This window comes from Pagrus major, chromosome 1 (genome assembly GCF_040436345.1).
Source record: "Pagrus major chromosome 1, Pma_NU_1.0".
Classification (NCBI taxonomy): Eukaryota; Metazoa; Chordata; class Actinopteri; order Spariformes; family Sparidae; genus Pagrus; species Pagrus major.
In genome coordinates, this window is record NC_133215.1 from 2,227,717 (window position 1) to 2,247,872 (window position 20,156).

The following is a 20,156-nucleotide window of genomic DNA, read 5'->3' on the forward strand; positions in this document are numbered from 1 at the left end:
GATCCAGTGTCAGCTGGGTTGGGGTGTGTTGGGACGTACTTCCACTGGCCGGGACAAGGTGACTGGCGGATTCGCTGGACCCTATTATGTACGTAGACATACAATCTCCTTGACTGGTTGTGGATATATCCCAATACAACCTTGCTGTCCTTGTAGTAGGTGATTTTGTCGAATGTTGTATCCATCTCTGTGGCAATCATCTCAGCAATATCGACAGCGAGTACAGACGCACAGAGCTCAAGCCTTGGTATAGTTAGGCCAGGCTGGGGGGCCAACTTTGCCTTCCCAAAGACAAACCCAACCTCAGTCTGTTCTTGGTGGCTTGTCACCTTGATGTAGGCCACGGCTGCAATCGCTTTGACTGATGCATCTGCGAAGACACGGAGTTCTCTGTGCGCCTGAGGTGGAGAGGGACGTATAAGGGCGTGGTATTTGGAGCCCTTCTAGGTCTTGGAGTGACTGTTTCCATCTGGTCCACTCGATCTCCATGTCTTTGGGGAGTGGCGAGTCCCAATCCTCTGCTTGCGTGGTGAGTTCCCTGAGTATAAGTCTTCCATGAACCGTGATGGGTGTGAGGAAACCTAGGGGGTCGTAGAGGCTATTCACTGTTGAGAGTACCCCTCTGTGGGTGAACGGCTTCTGATCGTCTTCAATCTGAAACGTGAAGGTGTCTGTGCACATGTTCCAGAATAATCCAAGGCTACGTTGGATAGGCAGATCATCAACAAAGAGATCTAGGTTGTTGACATCCTTGGAGCGATCTCTCCTCACAACCGGAACATCGTTGAGTCATTACTCTTCCTTGGTGCCTTTTAGTTTCCTACTCTTCGTTTTTGTTACTCGCAAAATCAACTTTTTTGCCATGGATTTACTGTACATCACTTGTGTGTGAGTTCCCACTGTGTGTTTGCCGTATACTGCTCCACCAGTGACGTCATGTTACCGGGTTCCAGCGGATACTGTCGTGATGCTGTCGCAAACGGACTTCTGCTGAAAACTGCCAACTAGGCTACTGATTGCTGTCTTTTTCATTATTATTTCCTCTGGATGCCTATATGGCCTTATAACCTTTGTTTATGGTGTTCCACATTGTTTCTCTGTGGCTGTATGATTTACATGATACTTAAATGTAGGACATATTATTAATTTATTTATCTATTTTTTATTTTATTTATTTTGTTTTCCTGAATTAAATAGGGCCCTTCCTTATTTCTACTGGCATAATATTGCAATCTGAGTCCTTGATTTAAGATGTATTCAACATGTTGCTACATTGTGTGCGTGTGTGTATGTGTGTGTGCTTTCGTGTGTCTGTGTCTGTGTCTGTAAGTGTGTGTTCTGTCTATTTTTGTCCTTGCTCCCCGCTCTCATCACTTTATCTCTCCCCATTCATGTCATTTTCCCCCCCTTTTTTTATATATAAGATACAGTTGATTTAGTGAAGGGTCTAAAGATTATTCACCTAAACATTTGGAGTCTTGTCCCAAAATTGATTTATTAAGAGCCTGGGTTACTCTTCATAAACCAAACATCATTACTATTTCTGAGACATGGCTCCATGATAATATCACAGATGAGGAAACTGAAATTGAAAATTTAGTTTTATATAGAGCTGATAGGTCCTCCAGAGGTGGTGGTGTGGCTACCTATGTTGCAGCAAATGTAGTTTCTTGCCACATCAGTCCTACTGTTGAGCCAGTGAACCTTGAATGTCTTTTCATCAATATAATTTTTCATGAAAACAAACAGTTAACAATTGGCAACATTTACAGGCCTCCCTCAGCCCCTGCTGATTCTACCATGTTTATCTTATCTACTATTAATTCTCTTGGGAGGCATAATGAATTAATTATTCCCCAAATTTATTACATTTAGACAATGTAAACATATTAATGAAGGCAATTTCATTCATGATTTGATTTGATTGATTTCTATTAATTGGGACAGATTTCAGTTAATTCCTTACGTTCAGGAAGCATGGAACTTCTTCTTTTCTGAAATAAACAACGTTATTGAAAAACATGCTCCGATGAAGACTGTTAGAGTCAAAGGAAGACACCTGCCTTGGATTAGTTCAGAACTCCTTAGTCTTTTTAAGCAGAGGGATAAAGCATGGGCTACATATCGCGCATCTAGGTATTCTACTGACTGGGACACTTACAGATCACTTAGGAATGAATGTACAGTCAAAACCAGGAACGCAAAGTCTAATTACTTCAAAGAAAGCCTGTCCCAAAATGTTCACAACCCAAGACAGTTCTGGAAGCGACTGAATCTCATTCTTAACAGAAATAACAAAAATGTTTTATCCCAGATTCAATTCAATAATGAGCCTATCTCTGATCCATCACTTATTCCTCATGCTTTTAATCATCATTTCTCTTCCATCTGTAGCTCCTATCACTTTGACTCTTATTGGACTGCCAGCCCCTCATATAGTACCTTCTCTGACCATTCATTTTCCTTTAAAAAAATCTTGCCCAGTGATGCTTTTCTTGCTTTACGTCAACTAAGATATAACACTAGTTCTGGTCCTGATGGCCTTGAAGTTAAATTTATTAAACTTGCAGCTCATGTCCTGATGTATCCCCTTGCTGACCTGTTTAATTTGTCTCCTTTTCAAAGGAGGTGATCCCTCTGATGTAAATAACTATCGCCCTATTTCTATTATTTGCACAATCGCAAAAACTTTTGAAAAGCTTATTTTTAACCAGTTGTCTCAGTACTTAAATTCATTCAATATTCTGTTGCCTTTTCAATCAGGATTCAGACCAAATTTTTCCACTACCACAGCCTTGTTGAAATTCACAAATGATGTGTTCACTTCCTTTGATAAGGGTCAATTTACTGGTGCAATCTTCATTGATCTGTCTAAAGCCTTTGATCTGGTTGACCACTATCTGCTTCTTGATAAACTTTTTGCTATTGGTCTCGATCAAAATGCTCTTCTCTGGTTTAATGCTTATCTCCATAATTGTCGTCAATGTGTTGTCTTTCAAGGTCATCAGTCTGACTTTTTAATTATTGACAAGGGTGTTCCGCAAGGCTCCACATTGGGTCCGCTTCTTTTTTCTGTTTTTATTAATGATCTGCCTAGTATTTGCTCAAACTGTCATAGCCACTTATATGCTGATGACACTGTTATATACACCTCTAACTCTGATATATCACAAATCCAGAACTCTTTACAGTTTGATTTCGATATGGTTCGAGACTGGTTCTGTAAGAACAAACTTGTATTGAACAAAAAGAAGTCATGCAGTATGATTTTCAGTACATGTCACCTCCGATCCCACTCAGTTGATTTTCTTATTTATTTTTCTGATGGATCTCCTGTTGACAAAGTTGACACATTTAAATATCTTGGACTTTGGATTGACCCCGAACTCACCTTTAAACCTCACATTGACTACATTGTTAAAAAAGCATATGGTTGTCTCGCTTCACTTTACCGTTCAATCAACTGTTTCATATTTCATGTCAGAAAAAGATTAATCTTACAACTGATACTACCACTTGTTGACTATGCTGATATTGTTTATCAAAATACTTCAGACACTCATCTTAAATCTCTGACTGTATTATTTAATTCCTTATGTAGATTTGTTTTGAGATGTCCTTTTAGAACACATCATTGTCTTATGTTTGATTCATTGAACTGGTTACAACCCAAATCAAGAAGGCAATCTCATTGGCTTCATTTTCTTTTCAAATGTGTTTATCTCCATTGTCCTCCATATTTAAAAGAACTTATGATTACATACAATTCGCCATACTCACTTAGACATATGAACTTCCCTTTTTTCTTTATTCCCAGATTCTCGAAACAGGTTGGTTAAAGGTCATTCCAATATAAAGCTCCATCAGATTGGAACGATCTCCCTCTTTTTTTGCGTTCTATTACCTCTTTTCATTGTTTCAGGATGTCACTATACTCCTATCTTAAAACAAATTGCTCATGTTTCTAATTCATTCATTTATTTTTATTCTTTCTTTCTCCATTTTCGTTATTTCTACTATGTATTTATGTTCACATCATTGATTCCTTGTTATTCAATATATCTACTTTGTATGTTAGACTTATGTGGGTAGGGGTGGTGTGTGGGAGTGGGTGAGCAAGATGTCTGTATTTGTCTGTATTTGTCATATGTTATGTATGTCTATAATGTAATGTAGTGTTTTGTTGTCATGTGTTCTATGTATATCTCTGTCTAGGGACCCCCCTTGAAAATGAGATGCTACATCCTTTAATAAATTCACAAATTCACATACAGCATGTGAGTTTTGAATTAAGATACTGAGATGTGACAACATGTGAAGGACTCCTTTAAATTCAGCCACCAAACATTAATGGTGTTGTTACTGAATGAAAACAGAGCAAACATTTGAAAGAGGCAGCTTTATTGTAAATGTGTGTCAGATATCTGCTGGTTGGTTTCAGTCCACCTCTCTGTCTCTTTGTTGATGCACTTTGTGTTTGTCACGTGTTGTCATGAGTTTACAGACTGTTCTCTCTCCCTCATTCAATAATCAGCCTGTTTTTCTTTCTCTTCTTCTTTTCGGGCTTCATTGTTCCTGCAGTTTGGACTCTGGATCTCTGTCAGTGTGTCTAACTGCTGTGAAATCTCTCCCATCAGAGCGCTGACTGACAGACCTTCTGTAACACTGACACCTGCTGCTGACTGGCAGCACTACAGCTCACACTGGGTTTCTGGGTTTCAGTGACTGCAGACGAAGGAAGAATGACTCTTTGACCTCATCTGGACTTTAACAGGTGAGAACTCTGACAGGTAACATGACACACCTTTGATGAAGAAACTACAACGTGAACTTGTGGATGAGAGCAGTGATAAACTGAATGAACACTATTTTAAGTTCTGAATATTCATGAATTAACTCACTAGTTATTCTATGAAATGTGACTTTCTCAACAAAATGAGTCTTTTCATGTTTTGTCCAATTTAATTTACTGATGTTAATCTGAGCTGACTTTACTGCTGAGAGATGAGGGAGTGTCAGGTCCTGCTGTGTGTTTTATCACTCTTATCACCACATCATCTCCCAACATGTAAAAGTCACATTAGCTCACAGTTTTATGCGAGAGAGCCGTGTTGTAATGTTGCTTTACAGCTTTATTGTCCAGCCGAGGCCTGAAAATAAACATTATTAGACTATAAATGTGTTCAGGCTGCAAACTCACCATTATGTTCAGTCTTGGTGTCCACAGGGGCGTCATGTGACACAAGAGCACAGGGCGCTTCCCAGCTTTGAACACTTGACCAAAACAGGCTTCACCGTCCGACAACCACACAAACACTCACTGGCTGCACCTGATTGGACGAATGCCACTCGTGAGCCATGTATATTTAAAACTGGACCAACATGGTGTCTCGTTTGGAAACTTTCTCTTATATTATGAAAATAGCTCAGTGAAATTTCTGCAGAATTATCTGAAGACATTTTAGGCAAGAAGGAAGCCATGCATGTTACTGTCCTGTTGACGTAGCTCGCACACTGATCTGATACTAACAGGTGGAGTTAAAACACGGCAGACCTCTGATTGGTCAGTCCGTACAACCAGGGTCGTCTCATCGTCTGATCTCTGATGTAGAATATTTTTTATCAGCAGTCTTTCGCAAACAAAGCTTGTTTCTGTGTTGTAATCATCAACATGTGCTCGCTGTGCGTAGGCAGAGTGTGGTCAGAAAAGAGAGAGAGTCAGAAAAGAGACGATGACTGCGAGCAGAGCAGAGAATAAAAAGGTTAGCAGTTTGTGTCCGTTGTCAGTGCAGGTCGCAGTGTGTCCGATAATAAATGCAGCAGCTTCTCAAGAGTTAAGACCGGTCTTCACTGATGTTTCCCAGCTGCTGGAAGCCTGGCTGGTTTTCCTTCAGGTGATAACACTGCCTGTCTTTAGCAGGAAGCCATGATGACACCAGAGGACATTTTCAACACTCTGGAGGATCTAAAATCCAAAGAATTCAAGCATTTCAAATGGCATCTGAAGCAGTCTGACATCCTGGAAGGCTACCAACCCATCAAACAGTCCAAGCTGGAGAGTGCAAAAAGGTGTGACACAGTGGATCTGATGGTGAACACCTTCACACTTGATGGAGCTCTGAAGGTGACCAAGAAGATTTTAGAGAAGATACAGAGGAATGACCTGGTGCAGAGTCTGTCAGCCAACAGCTCAGGACCAGAAGGTCAGTCACATTTCTTTATTTTAATATCATTTTCAGAAGAAGAGAGTCGACGACACAATACTTGTAAAGGAACAGGCCTCTCAGTACAGAAGCTCATTGTTTTCAGCAAAGAAAAACAAAGAGGCTGATTTCATAATTAGGAGAAAAGGTTGAAGCATCAATAATTGTTATTGGAGAGGATGGAGGTTTGATGGTTCACAGAAATAAACATTGTTTAACTGAGCAGAGATTCATTTTAATGGTGCAACAGAGCTCTGCCTAATTTAAAATCTGGATCAACTCATTTTAAACCTAGTTTTACTAAACTCAGATTAGATCTGATCTTAGATTAAATGAATCCTTGTTGGTGCAACCAGCCATAATCTCTGTCTTCACCTCTCTCTCAGTGTCAGTGAGTGTCAGTGATGTTGGAGAGACTTCAGAGAACAGAGGACCTTCTTCCTCTCAGAGTGAAGGTGAAGCTGCTGTATTCTCTGGTATGTATGGAAGCCCTGAAAGACAAAGTTTAGTTTTTGGTGTAACCAACCAACAGATAAACTTGTGTCTGTGCGTCTAACAGGTGTCGCTCTGAAACAAACAGTTTGTGGAAAGACGTTCAGAAATGATTCTGCAGTTTGTGTCTGTATCACCTAATGTGAGCTTGTGAAAACAATGCATGAATACAAATACACGGGTAAACAAGTAAATAATGTGACATAAAAACTCCTAGAAACTTCTCCCTCAGTTCTCAGGTTCAGGTCCTGGTAGTTGTCCTGCTAACTTCATGGTCAGCTCTCCTTTGAATGATGAGCTTTCATGTCAAAGGTTTAACATGTGGACATAAGATGTCTCTTTGAAAATGGAAGATACCCCGTGCACAGCAGTGCTGCTCTTCTGGGTGCAGCCAGTACAGGACAAATCACAGCAGATCAAATAATCAATATTCCTGCTTACACCAGGACACAGGATTGACACGATCTAATCAGATTCATGGTCTGATCGGAGCAAATCTGATGTTTTTAATGTAACTGTTAATAAAATAGTGTCAAACTTATCTTGGTGTGAGCAGGAATATTGATTCTGTTGATAAGATGTCTCTTCGTCCGTCCAGCCCGGTCTCTTAACTCGCCCTCTCAGGGCATGAGGGACATTTTTCAGGACTGGGTTCACTGGCCAATCAGAACCAAGCAAGCCTTGTCAGTTTTCATGAGTGAAAGAAGACATACTGCCTCTCTGTGGTTTAAGTTTTCCCTTTTCAACTGGACAAACATGTACCTCCTCTGCAGGTCTGAACCCAGCAGACACGCTTCACAGTCCAGTGTACGTCACATCCAGTACAAACTTCTTTAATCTTTTGAGGCTGTAGTGTTCAGGTTGTTTTTAGTAAGGCAGAATTTCCTCACCATTTGTATGTCTTAGTATTGGATTGCATCACATTGAAAGGTGTTATGTAGTTTTTCATCATCATCTTAAGGTGAATTACAGTCAGTGTTGGGGAGCAACCAAGCTACTAGCATGGCTATTTATTTATGATTTTCAAAATAATGTAGCTTCAACAACTGGCCTGACCCAGCGGCTTCACCAGACTTTATTTGTTGTTAATCTTTCAGGTCAATCTGCTCTAACAAAGTAGAATCTTAACATAGTTCAGACATCGACAAAAGGAAAGTGAGTTGTGGTTCCTAATTATTTTGTCTATTTTCTAACAGCTGAAACTCAAGCGGGAAGCACAACAGTCACAGCACAGACTGGAAGTGTCATCTACGCACCTCATTTGACTGGTGTCAACATTGGAAGAGACAATATCACCAATATCACCAATTATTTCACAGGAGGTAAATGTTCCCCCTGAATTAATAAGTCAAGTTAAAGCCTTTTATACTTGATGTTGTGCTTGAAATGTAACCACCAAAATGCCTTTAAAAATTTAGCATTTTTCAAAAGATGTTGTATGTTTCTGTTTCAGTCCAACCTCCCAACAGAACAGATGAGACCACTGATGTTTCTACCAAAACCAAAGGTACTCGACTGTTTACACACATAAAAACATACAACATACCTGTTTATTAAACAGGTATGTCACAGCCAAATGATAAAAAAGTTCACCATACTTCTACTATTAAAACATGACTAGATTCAGATATTATGAACACACAGTATATTATGGAGACGACACACTTAAAGCTGAACTAGGCTGTATCATGGCTCATGGTGCTCAAAGCGCCAAACAAAGTTAATTTGCCAACTGATCCGTCACGCAGAAGCTTGTCTCTGCTCTTGGACGATAGGCTCGTGTTTGTGACATCACAGATGATGATAGCCAGCTAAGTTAACTTACTTAGCTAAAACCACGAGTAGATGCACGGATGCACATAGTTCTTACATGAAACTGCTCACAACAAAGTCTGTGGATTATTTTGAGTAACTGGGTCATGATTTCTGGAAAGACAGCAGACATCTCTGAGGCCAATATGTCGGCAACTCACACTAAAACAATCTAGACGTATAACAAACATGACGGGTCAGAGGAATAAATATTAGTTTTGAGTCGGGGTTAACTGTCCCTTTAAGTCTTAAGTTAAATCTGTTTGAGTTTGAAAGTTTAGCACACATCTGCACACATATATACAGATGTTTCTCCTTTCATACGACCTGTTTGCTGCTGCGTTACCACGGTGAAGCCGCAGTGGTAAAAGGGGGAGCTGCTCTTGATAACTGTCGCCGCTACATGGCAGCAGAGTGTGTGAATCCTGATGACAGTGTTGGGATTGATTGTAGGGCAGGTGTGGTTATTAGAAATTAATAATTATTGATACTAATTGTTAAAATTAAATTGATCAAAATTAAATAAAAAATAATAATCAAATCGTTAAAACAGGGCACCGCCCTGGAATCAGGGACCAATAACCAGACCAAAAACAGTCTCAAAGAAGGGAAGGAAATGAATCCGAGCACTGACCATCACAACCAGCAATTATCACAAAACATATGCACAAAATAATCACAGAAAACTGCTCTGTACAATATAACATAATTTATTAATGTAAGCAAATTGATCAAATCAATAATACTCTGGTTTAGATAGATAGATAGATAGATAGATAGATAGATAGATAGATAGATAGATAGATAGATAGATAGATAGATAGATAGAATTATTTATCCTAGAGGGGAAATTAATAGATCATCATAGCATAACATAATAATAATAAATAAATAAATAAAAATTACATAAATAAACATTGTTTAACTGAGCAGAGATTCATTTTAATGGTGCAACAGAGCTCTGTCTAATTTAAAATCTGGATCAACTCATTTTAAACCTAGTTTTACTGAACTCAGATTAGAGCTAATCTTAGATTAAATGAATCCTTGTTGGTGCAACCAGCCATAATCTCTGTCTTCACCTCTCTCAGTGTCAGTGAGTGTCGGTGATGTTGGAGAGACTTCAGAGAACAGAGGACCTTCTTCCTCTCAGAGTGAAGGTGAAGCTGCTGTATTCTCTGGTGTGTATGGAAGCCCTGAAAGACAAAGTTTAGTTTTTAGTTTGGAAAAGTTAAAAGTTAGTAAGACTGACTGCATTATAACTGAGTGAAAGCAGAGACAGGAGTACTTGATGAGCTTTAGTTGAAGCAGTATCAGAGTATCTGCAGCTCTGAAAGACATTGCAAATAAAGCATTTAATTCAGTTTCTTCATAAAGACCCAAGAAGCTATTTAAAAGTCTTAAAATCCATCTACAAAGGTCTTGAATATTTTTTCCTTGGGTACCGTAGACTGTAACATCAGTTTTTAGATTATTTTGTATGTGGTTGTGAGCTGTCAGGAGGATTTATAAACTATAGTGGGACTGTTGTGACAGTGGATTGAGCTGCAGGAGGCAGTTAACCATCAGATCTGCATCAAACTCAGTCTCTACTGCAGCTACAGCAGCCAGGAAGCTCATCAGCTCAAAATAGTGATTGAAATTTACATTTCAGTCTGTGTCGTATTATAAAAGTGCAAAACATCACAAAAATGTCAGAGTAGGAAAAGTTGGTGAATCGACAACAAGAAAATGTGACGACTCAGTGAATTCAGTATATGATAACTTACATTCAGACTGTGACTGAAACTCAAGCCTCAAGGGAAGAGATGAAAAACATCAGATCTGTGTGTAGTGATGAGGAGACTGTAACCTTCCTCACATTAATACATCAAACACAAATATTATATCATCGTCATGTTTTCACGTGGTTTTCTATCGTTTGCATGCTCCTCTTCTCCAGTGGTTTATTGGCACCATAGAGGAGAATTTGTGGCCAACTCCTAATATTCTTATAGAAGTATGGTGTCATAGTTGCAGGTGGTCATTTGTAATTTTTGATTGGCTGCTATTCTTCAGAGGGCGGGTCTTATGTAGTATGAGCAGGCCAGAGGTCAGACAGCAGAGATGGAGTCGAGTGTAGAGGAAGAAGAGATCAGAGTGCAACTCTTTTCATGGAGGCCATGATGGTGACTGAATAATAACCGTTATTTCTGAAGCAGTTTTGTTAGCTTGTGCCTGTGTCTGTTTGTCAGACTGAATGAACTGAAACTCACTGTCAGCTCAGTGCATGGTTTTCAACTGAGAGGTGGGGTTTACCCGACCATGAAGTCAAAGTGGTTGATAACTGTGAGGACTGAGTGGAGTGACAGTGGAAAGCTAGCTGAGCTCATCTGTGGTTCAGATAAGGCCTGCATCCTTTTTGTTGAGTGGAAACCAAAGAAACCAGATCAATAATGGTCTGTATGGAGCCACCAGGCTCAGTTATAATAAAAACCAGTACTGCCGGTCTTTATGTGTGGTGGTTTAAATGATATTGGTATTTAAACATCATCAAGTGATTCCCCAAAACAAGAAAGAGTGAAATATATTAAAGGTGTGCACTTCTGGGCCTACAAGAGATTATTATTAGACTATTGTTAAGATAGCTTACTGTAACACAATTACAAGTATCAAGAATAGTTTCCATTGACATCTTGCTCCAACCGTAAATTCAAAATCCTGCTTGTCAGTTGTTTTTTGTTTCTATTTGTCACTCAGATGAGATCGTTCCAGTACCAAAGCCACAACCCATCTCATATTACCAAGACATGCTTCAGTCAAACCTCGAGGATAGGTTTAATTGTGCACAAGAGGGGTGGGCACAGAGGAAGGATGAGCAACCTCTGGTTGATATCTACACAGAGCTGTACGTCACAGCTGGGGGTGACGTAAACCTCAACAAACAGCATGAGGTCATTCAGATGGAGGTGAAACCAACAACAGAGGAATCAGTTCAACCCAGTGACATGTTCAAACCCCCCTCTGGAAAAGAAAGATCCATAAGAACAGTTCTGACCAATGGAATCGCCGGAATTGGCAAAACATTTCTTGTCCAGAAGTTTGTGTTGGACTGGACTAACAAAGAAAACAATCAAGATGTGCATCTCATATTCCCCTTTACCTTCCGCCAGCTGAACTTATGGAAGGATGAAAAGTTAAGTTTGGCAAAGCTCATTCATGAATGTATCACAGAGACCAGAGGCATCAAGGAAGAGGCTCTGAATCACATCTTTACAGCTCTGCAGTCATCAGGAAACAAAAAGTATGACAGAAGTAAATTCAGACTAGTGTTTGTTTTGGATGGACTGGATGAGAACCGCCTTCAACTGAACTGTTCGACCAATAAAAACAAAGAAACAGACTTTGATGTGACACAGTCCACCTCAGTGGATGTGCTGATGTCAAACCTCATCAAGAGAAATCTGCTTCCCTCTGCTCGCCTCTGGATAACCACACGACCTGCAGCAGCCAATCAGATTCATTCTGATTTTGTTGACGTGGTGACAGAAGTCAGAGGGTTCACTGACCCACAGAAGGAGGAGTACTTCAGGAAGAGATTCAGAGATGAGGAGCAGGCCAGCAGAATCATCTCCCACATCAAGACATCACGAAGCCTCCACATCATGTGCCACATCCCAGTCTTCTGCTGGATCACTGCTACAGTTCTGGAGGATGTGTTGAAGACCAGAACCAGAAGAGAGCTGCCCAAGACCCTGACTGAGATGTATGTAGAGTTCCTGAGGTTTCAGATTCATCAGACAAATGAGAAGTTTGACCAAAACACGTGCATTCAGTACATTGAGTCATTAGCAAAACTGTCTTTCCAGCAGCTGGAAAAGGGCAACCTGATCTTCTATGAAAGAGATCTGAAAGAGAGTGGCATTGATGTCAGAGGAGCTTCAGTGTTCTCAGGAGTGTTCACAGAGATCTTTAAAGAGGAACGTGGGAGGAAGAATGATGAAGTCAAGATGTTTAGCTTCATCCATCTCAGTGTTCAGGAGTTTTTGGCAGCTTTGTATGTAGAGATGTCACTCATTAACAAAAACAAGAATGTGATGTCAGAGCTAGCTCAAACTATTGGCGAACATGTGAGAATGTTTTTCAGCAAAAAGTCTGTGACAAATGTCCACAGGTTTGCTATTGACAAGGCCTTACAGAGTCCAAACGGACACCTGGACTTGTTCCTCCGCTTCCTCCTGGGTCTTTCACTGCAGACCAATCAGACTCTCCCTCAAGGCCTCCTGGAAAAGGAAAGAAGCTCACAGACCAATCAGAAAACAGTGAAGTACATCAAGAAGAAGATCAGTAAGAATCTGTCTCCAGAGAGAAGCATCAATCTGTTCCACTGTCTGAATGAACTGAATGATGGTTCTCTAGTGGAGGAGATCCAACAGTACCTGAGATCAGGAAGTCTCTCCACAGATAAACTGTCTCCTGCTCAGTGGTCAGCTCTGGTCTTCATCTTACTGTCATCAGAAGAAGATCTGGACGTGTTTGACCTGAAGAAATACTCTGCTTCAGAGGAGGCTCTTCTGAGGCTGCTGCCAGTGGTCAAAGCCTCCAACAAAGCTCTGTAAGTGAACAGATCACTGATAGTTACTGTATCTAGTGTCAACACTTAAAAGTCTTCTTGATTTTAATTTATTGATCAATTGAAAAACTTGCATTGTTTCATTAGTTTCATTGTACATCTGCACATTAATGCAGCCATGAAAGAAAAAAATCTGTCGCACTTTAGTTATTTTAAAGGTGGGTGAGTCATTCTGGAGAAGGATTTTTGATATTTCAACAAATAGCCAAACAAATTCACTGATGCACGTTGCCAAGGCAAGGCTGCTGACAACTGGGCTAGCTTGCATAGAAGTGGATTTCGCTTTGACATAGCTGAAGCAAAAATAAATTATAAATAAAAAATATTGAAGCACACAGTTACGGCATCCTAAAGACAACAGAGTCAAAACGAAAACATTTTGCTGAGATTGTTCTTGCAAAACTAGAGTGACTGCAGACTCAATATTTTGTATTTTTAAGTGTGTCACGATTTTACATCAATAACTGGTCAGAATGAGCCTAATTAATTTCACAATCGAAATCAAAATGCAGTATCAACAATATAGTCTGTTCAATATTTCATTTGAGATTGGGACAACGCGACACCGTTTGTTTCGAGCCCTACAACATGAGAGCTAACAGAGGTAACAGTTGACGGAGCTAAAAGCTTCCAGTGGAGCTAAACACACACAGCAGTACTGAGAGTTCAGAGGAACATTAAGTGGTAAACACTGAACTGCAGTTTAATGTGCCAACACAACATGTTTACATAAAATGAATGTACTGAAGGATTTTAGCCAAGTACTGTTTGGAGGTAAAAGTACCTTGAGTTTGGAGTTACAGGCAATTTACATCAGTGTACATTTTATCAATCTTCTGACAGAGGTGAAAGTAACCTGGTACAAGCAGTGACCAGGTGGTGGAGCAGTAGCTTCAGAACAAAGACCTCAAAGACTGAGACAAGTGAGAATGAGACAGACTTCTTCCCAAAATCTCTCTGTAAATTCTGTGTCCTATGTTACTTTTTCTTAATTCTCTTTTAACAGTGTTTAGATAACTTCTTACTTTGTTTTAAACCTTTTTCTGTCTTTAAATCTATGTAAGGTAAATATAATTATTTATTTCCTCAGCATTTTAATGGTGGTTTTATTATGTCACTATTCACTAACAACTATAGATGACAACAAGGTAAAGAAACCTTTTGATCAGTGTCTCATTTTCTCCAGTACACACTTGCAATATCTTGGCAAACCCAAAGATAAGATGAATGTCCATAGACAAGTAATTTAATCTGACACACAAACACAAACATGACATGGACAGCGAGTTGAACGTGAGGATATAATCACTGAAATCGATAGAAGTAGAACTTTTCACAACTGTATAATTCAGTTCATTATCCACCACTTTTTCCATGAGCGTCGCCGAGATGTTTCAGGGGATTGCGGGGGTTACTGTCGCCAAATCCAGTTCTCATAGGGCGGAGGCCAGGGCAGGCCAGAGGCTGCCACACAAGGTGCCAACTGCGCGCCAGGAGCAGTTTTGGGGTTCAGTATCTTGCTCAAGGATACTTCGGCATGTAGCTCGGTTCTGCCCAGGGGAGCCGGGGTTTGAACCAGCGACCTTCTGGTCACTGGTCACCTGCTCTACCCACTGAGCTACAGCCGCCCCTACAACTGTGTAATGAAAAACATTAAACATGTCTAAACATCTATTGATCACCCGAGACACTCGATTGTACGACTCATCAACACAATAACAGTTTCTACAGCAATGTGATGTATTTTGTATTGTGGATGACAGAAACAGTATCACAAACTCTCTTTCAGGCTGAGTGGCTGTAATCTGTCAGAGAGAAGCTGTGAAGCTCTGTCCTCAGTTCTCAGCTCCCAGTCCTCTAGTCTGAGACATCTGGACCTGAATAACAACGACCTGCAGGATTCAGGAGTGAAGCCGCTGTCTGTTGGACTGAAGAGTCCACACTGTAAACTGGAGACTCTCAGGTCAGGATTATAAAAGACATGTACTGAGTGAACATAACTGTTCCTTTATGTTGTCATTGGTTTCCTGTCATTTTACCAGTTCTCTTTTCAGACACTGCTCTGAAACTGAGTGTATCAAAATACAGTTGGAAGTTAAATCAAACAGATAGAAAAGTCTTCACATGTCCTCTACATTTCTTCTTCAGGCTGAGTGGCTGTAATCTATCAGAGAGAACCTGTGAAGCTCTGTCCTCAGCTCTCAGCTCCCAGTCCTCGAGCCTGAGACATCTGGACCTGAATAACAACGACCTGCAGGATTCAGGAGTGAACCTGTTGTCTGTTGGACTGAAGAGTCCACACTGTAAACTGGAGACTCTCAGGTCTGACTTCAGTTTCTGTGAAATGACCACTCAAATGTTGCTTGGCATCTGTTTAAAATGTGCTTAAAATACTGTATATGAAACATTGTAGGAGTTTTGGACATTGTGTATTATTCGTAAAGGTATACAATGCCCTTCGGAGGTTAAATAATTTATGTTAATGTACAGTAAAGTTATATTCATCAATCACCATGTCAGCTCTAATCCGTGTTGTTTTTTTCATCAGTTGATGAATTGAATTGTTGTATCTTACAGCCCTGTTTTGGTGTTGGTTTTTTGTTTTTTTCCACAACTTTACTGTTGGATTCAGTCTTGCTGCTCTCATCAGCACAGAGCTTTTCCAGTGCAGCTGGCTGTACTTTCATTTTTCTGTCACATCACGTCTGCTATCAATTTTATTTACAAAGCCCCAAATCATTTTCACATTGCTTCAGTGGGCTTTACAATCTGTACAGTGATCGACATCCTCTGTCATTTGACCCTCGACTGTGAGGCAAACTTCCCATATTTTAAAAAAAACTTTTAACAGGGAAAAAAACACCAGGAAGAGGAGGATCCTTCTCCCAGGACCAACAGACAGGAAGTAGATGTAGTGTGCAGAGAAAAACAAAATCACAGTTCACAGATTTAATTCACAGAATGTCTGTCTCTATACATTCATAAATATACATTGTCCTGTGTGTGTGTGTGTCCAGGCTGTCAGGCTGTCTGATCACAGAGGAAGGCTGTACTTCTCTGGCCTCAGCTCTGAGATCCAACCCCTCCCATCTGAGAGAGCTGGACCTGAGCTACAATCATCCAGGAGACTCAGGAGTGAAGCTGCTGTCGGCTGGACTCGAGGATCCAGACTGGAGACTAGAGACTCTCAGGTATGAACAGACAACAAGAGCTCACATACTGTTTCACACTGACAAGCTGAGGACTGTTGGTTCACAGTCTGAACCAGCAGCACAGTGATGCTGATAACAGTGAAGACAGCACCAGGCTGGACACACTGGCTGTGTGAGCAGCATGTGTGGCAAAATGGTGTGAGTCGTGCTTCTCACTCAAGCGAGGCTGCAGCGATGCGTCATGTAGAGATTCGGAGTCTCGCCTATTTTTATCACAACACGCGTGGTTCTCTACAAAAACACACCTAAAAAAGACCTGCAGACAGTCATATGGACATCATGCCATCGTTTCACTACAGTTGTCATGTCTGTATCTGTAGAATATGTCACAGACAACAGGTGATGGGCAATCATTTTCCTGTGCCCTCTTTTTCTTTCTCTCCCTCCTTCCCTGTCTTTGCCCCTCTCACTTTCTTACTCTTTCAGCGGGGTAAAGGAAAATCACGTCATCATATTTATTGATAATCACCAAAGTTAAACTCCATGTAAACAGATAGGGCAGGCAGGAGCTGCACTGCAGCAGCAACACAGCCTGTGTGATCACAAACAACCGAGTGAGGAGCAGCAGCTCAGCCACGCAGTACTCAGGCACCCAGTGTGTAGCTGATGTGCTGAGAGTCCCTGTCCACCCTGAGACGTAGACCCGGACAATAATTTCTTCAACTCCGTCAGTAATAACTGCTGCTATTACACAGAGGAGCAATATGGCCACATTGATAAGGATAGAAAACTCTCAGTATACACATCAATGATAGAAGTCTCTATGCAAACTTCACACACATCAAGGAATACTTAAGACAATTTACACATCCATTCAACGTCATTGCAATATCGGAAACATGGATCAATACAGAGAAAGGTGTGGACTTTGAACTGGAGGGCTATGAATTCATGCATGTAGTTCGAAAAAACAAAGGTGGGGGAGGAGTAGCTTTCTATGTGGACAACAATTTGAACTTCAGGGTGTCGGAAAACATGTCTGACTGTTGATAATGTACTGGAGTGCATAAGGATAGAAATATATATGGACAAACACAAAAGTGCACTAATTAGCTGTATATATAGGACACCAGGGTCCAATATTGAACTGTTCAAAGACTGGATGGAGAAAATGTTTATAAAGAAAAGTCATAAAACTTTAACAGTGATCTCCTTAACCCTAATAATCACAAAATGGCAAACGATTTTATCAATACAATAATACAGTATGAATTTATATCCAACAATCACCAGACCCACCAGAATAACTTCCCACTGTGCCACTCTTAGTGATAATATTTTTTACAAATGATATTTCAAATAAAACAATTAGTGGAATATTACTTAGTGACATCAGTGACCATCTTCCTGTGTTTATAATATATGACACTAACTACATAACTCATCAGTCAGACAAAGAAAAGACAGTGTACATAAGAGTGAAATCAGAAGAATCACTAAATATATTTAAGAAGGATTTGTTGGCACAGAACTGGGATATTGTATATAATGATGGCGATGTGAATAGGGCATATGATTCATTTTTGAAAACATTTAAAGAGTTATATGACAACAATTGTCCTGTAAGATCAATCAAGAAGAAATCAAAGTATAAGGATCATCCATGGATTACAAAGGGAATACAAAATGCCTGTAAAAAGAAAAACAGACTTTACAAAGAATTCATGAGACGGAGAACTAAGGAGGCAGAAATTAAACATAAAACATATAAAATAAGCTAATTAATATTATAAGGATCAGCAGAAGAGATTATTATAGTAAACTTCTGAATGAACTATGGAACATACTAAATAAGGTGATAAAGAACAGACCAAGACAGGACAGTCATCCGAAATATTTTTATGTGATGACAAAGAAAATTATAACATGACTGATGTTGTCAAACAATTCAATGAATTCTTTGTTAATGTGGGACCTGATGTAGCGGACAAAGTTCCTGATCAAGTAACTCCTGATGGATGGAAGGACAATTTTATTGGTAGGAACCTAAGTTCAGTGTTTATTACAGCAGTACATTATGATAAATAATTTACACAATGCTTTTTCCTGAATATTGTCGTCACGTTTGGTGCAGGAAGAAACGGTGAAAACGGCTTCGCTCACAGGCAGAAAGTGCTTGCAAGCAAAAAACTTGACACTCCCTTTCCTGTTGTCCAAAAAATGCACCACATCAACCAATCAAAAAATGGCATTTTGTTGCTAAGGAAGAGGAAGTGACGGTGGCGAAAGAGAGACAGAGATACAGAGGAGCTAGCGATAGCAAGTTTTGAGATTTGAGAGATTTGTGACTTGTAGCATGTTTTGAGTGTATATTTAGTGTGTAGTGTGTTTAGTGTGTAGTGAAGTCGTTTTTTTGTTTTGTGTGTCAAAACAATGAGGCGACTACTGAATGTGGAGCAGGCAGTGCAGCTCTTCTTTGAGCTGGAAGGAGCTGGGTGAGATGCAGAGCCTGAGGCATTGCCTGCATTTTAATGTAAAGAGTTGTATATAACTTTGTAAACTAGTCCTTCCACATCTCACCTACTGTGCTGAGATCTGGGGCAATAACTACAGAAGCAGGTTACACTCACTGGTCATACTTCAGAAGAGAGCAACACGATACATTCATAAAGCTGGATATTGGGATCACACTAACTCACTATTCCTACAGTCAAAATTACTAAAAGTCAAAGACCAAGTGGCATTTCAAACGGCACAAGTAATATTTAGGGCAACACATCATCTATTATTGGAAAAACTTCAAAAACTATTCACGGAGAGGGAAGGGGGTTATAATTTAAGGGGAAAATATCATTTCAAAACTTTGAGGGTGTGCACCACAATGAGAAGTTGTTGTGTTTGTGTTGCTGGAGTAAGACTATGGATCAGTATGAATGTGGAGTTAAAAGAATGCACGACCATAAAACAGTTCAAAAAGAAATATAAGGAAAAGATGTTTATGCGCTAAAGGAGTGAGGAAGGTGTTTAAATATCATCAGCTGTTCACTGTTTATTCATCCACTTCATTTGTTACAGATTTTTATGTTGCCTCTGTTTATACAGTGTGTGTGTGTGTGTGTGTGTGTGTGTGTGTGTGTGTGTGTGTGTGTGTGTGTGTGTGTGTGTGTGTGTGTGTGTGTCGGAGTACGCACATGATGCACATTGATATGGGTATTTAATGTAGGAGTAAATAAATAGGCCATTACATGTCATTATATGTATCATGACTACTATAATTATGTCTAATAATTGGGATGATGAATGGGAACAGAGGAATCATGTTTTTGTTTTGTTTTGTTTTGTTTTGTTTTGTTTTTTCTTTTCTCTCGCTTTTCTTTCATTCCTTCACTTGTCTTTGACTGGTGCATGTCTTTTCATTTTGTCTGATAATGTTTCTCTTTTTTTTATTTACATGTTTGAAATAAACTAAACTAAAAAAGAAAAAAAAAAGACTAACATCACACCACCATCTGCTGCTGTTCATTTAATGACGACTACGATACAGAATTTATGACAAATGTAGTTCAGCGATAAATAACCAGAATACAAACTTCAAAGTTCATTATTACTTGTTCCTCGTCAGCAGATTGACTTTTCTCAGTTGTCATGAAATTGTAGATATCTAATTTATTTTGGCTCAAAAGTTTATTCTTGGTTTGAGAAACATTTCTTGTTGGATATTTTCTGCATGTCAGTCACATTCTGTCGCTGTATTACATGTCAGCTGTCTGGTAGAAACTCTTTTTATTCAATCATCTTATTACTGATTTCTCATCATGTTTCTAACTGAAACTTGCAGTTGAGGCATATTGTGTATGATGAAGTGAATGCATGCGACTAAAGCTG

General features: G+C 39.7%; 1 protein-coding gene across 1 annotated transcript; it reads left to right on the forward strand.

The window, feature by feature from the left end:
* The first annotated feature begins 5,926 nt into the window (after positions 1–5,926).
* Positions 5,927–15,577, forward strand: LOC140998337 (protein NLRC3-like). Its single transcript, XM_073468606.1, has 8 exons — positions 5,927–6,203; positions 6,590–6,679; positions 7,892–8,017; positions 8,149–8,202; positions 9,599–9,688; positions 11,247–13,101; positions 14,909–15,082; positions 15,268–15,577. The coding sequence occupies exons 1-8, from the start codon at positions 5,927–5,929 to the stop codon at positions 15,506–15,508; spliced, it is 2,907 nt and encodes a 968-aa protein (XP_073324707.1). The 3' UTR covers positions 15,509–15,577.
* Positions 15,578–20,156: the final 4,579 nt, after the last annotated feature.

Coding starts and splice junctions, on each gene's coding strand:
- LOC140998337 (XM_073468606.1), top strand. CDS start 5,927: ATGATGACACCAGAGGACATTTTCAACACTCTGGAGGATCTAAAATCC. Junction 9,689..11,246: donor TGAAGCTGCTGTATTCTCTG/GTGTGTATGGAA, acceptor TTTGTCACTCAG/ATGAGATCGTTCCAGTACCA. Junction 13,102..14,908: donor AAAGCCTCCAACAAAGCTCT/GTAAGTGAACAG, acceptor ACTCTCTTTCAG/GCTGAGTGGCTGTAATCTGT.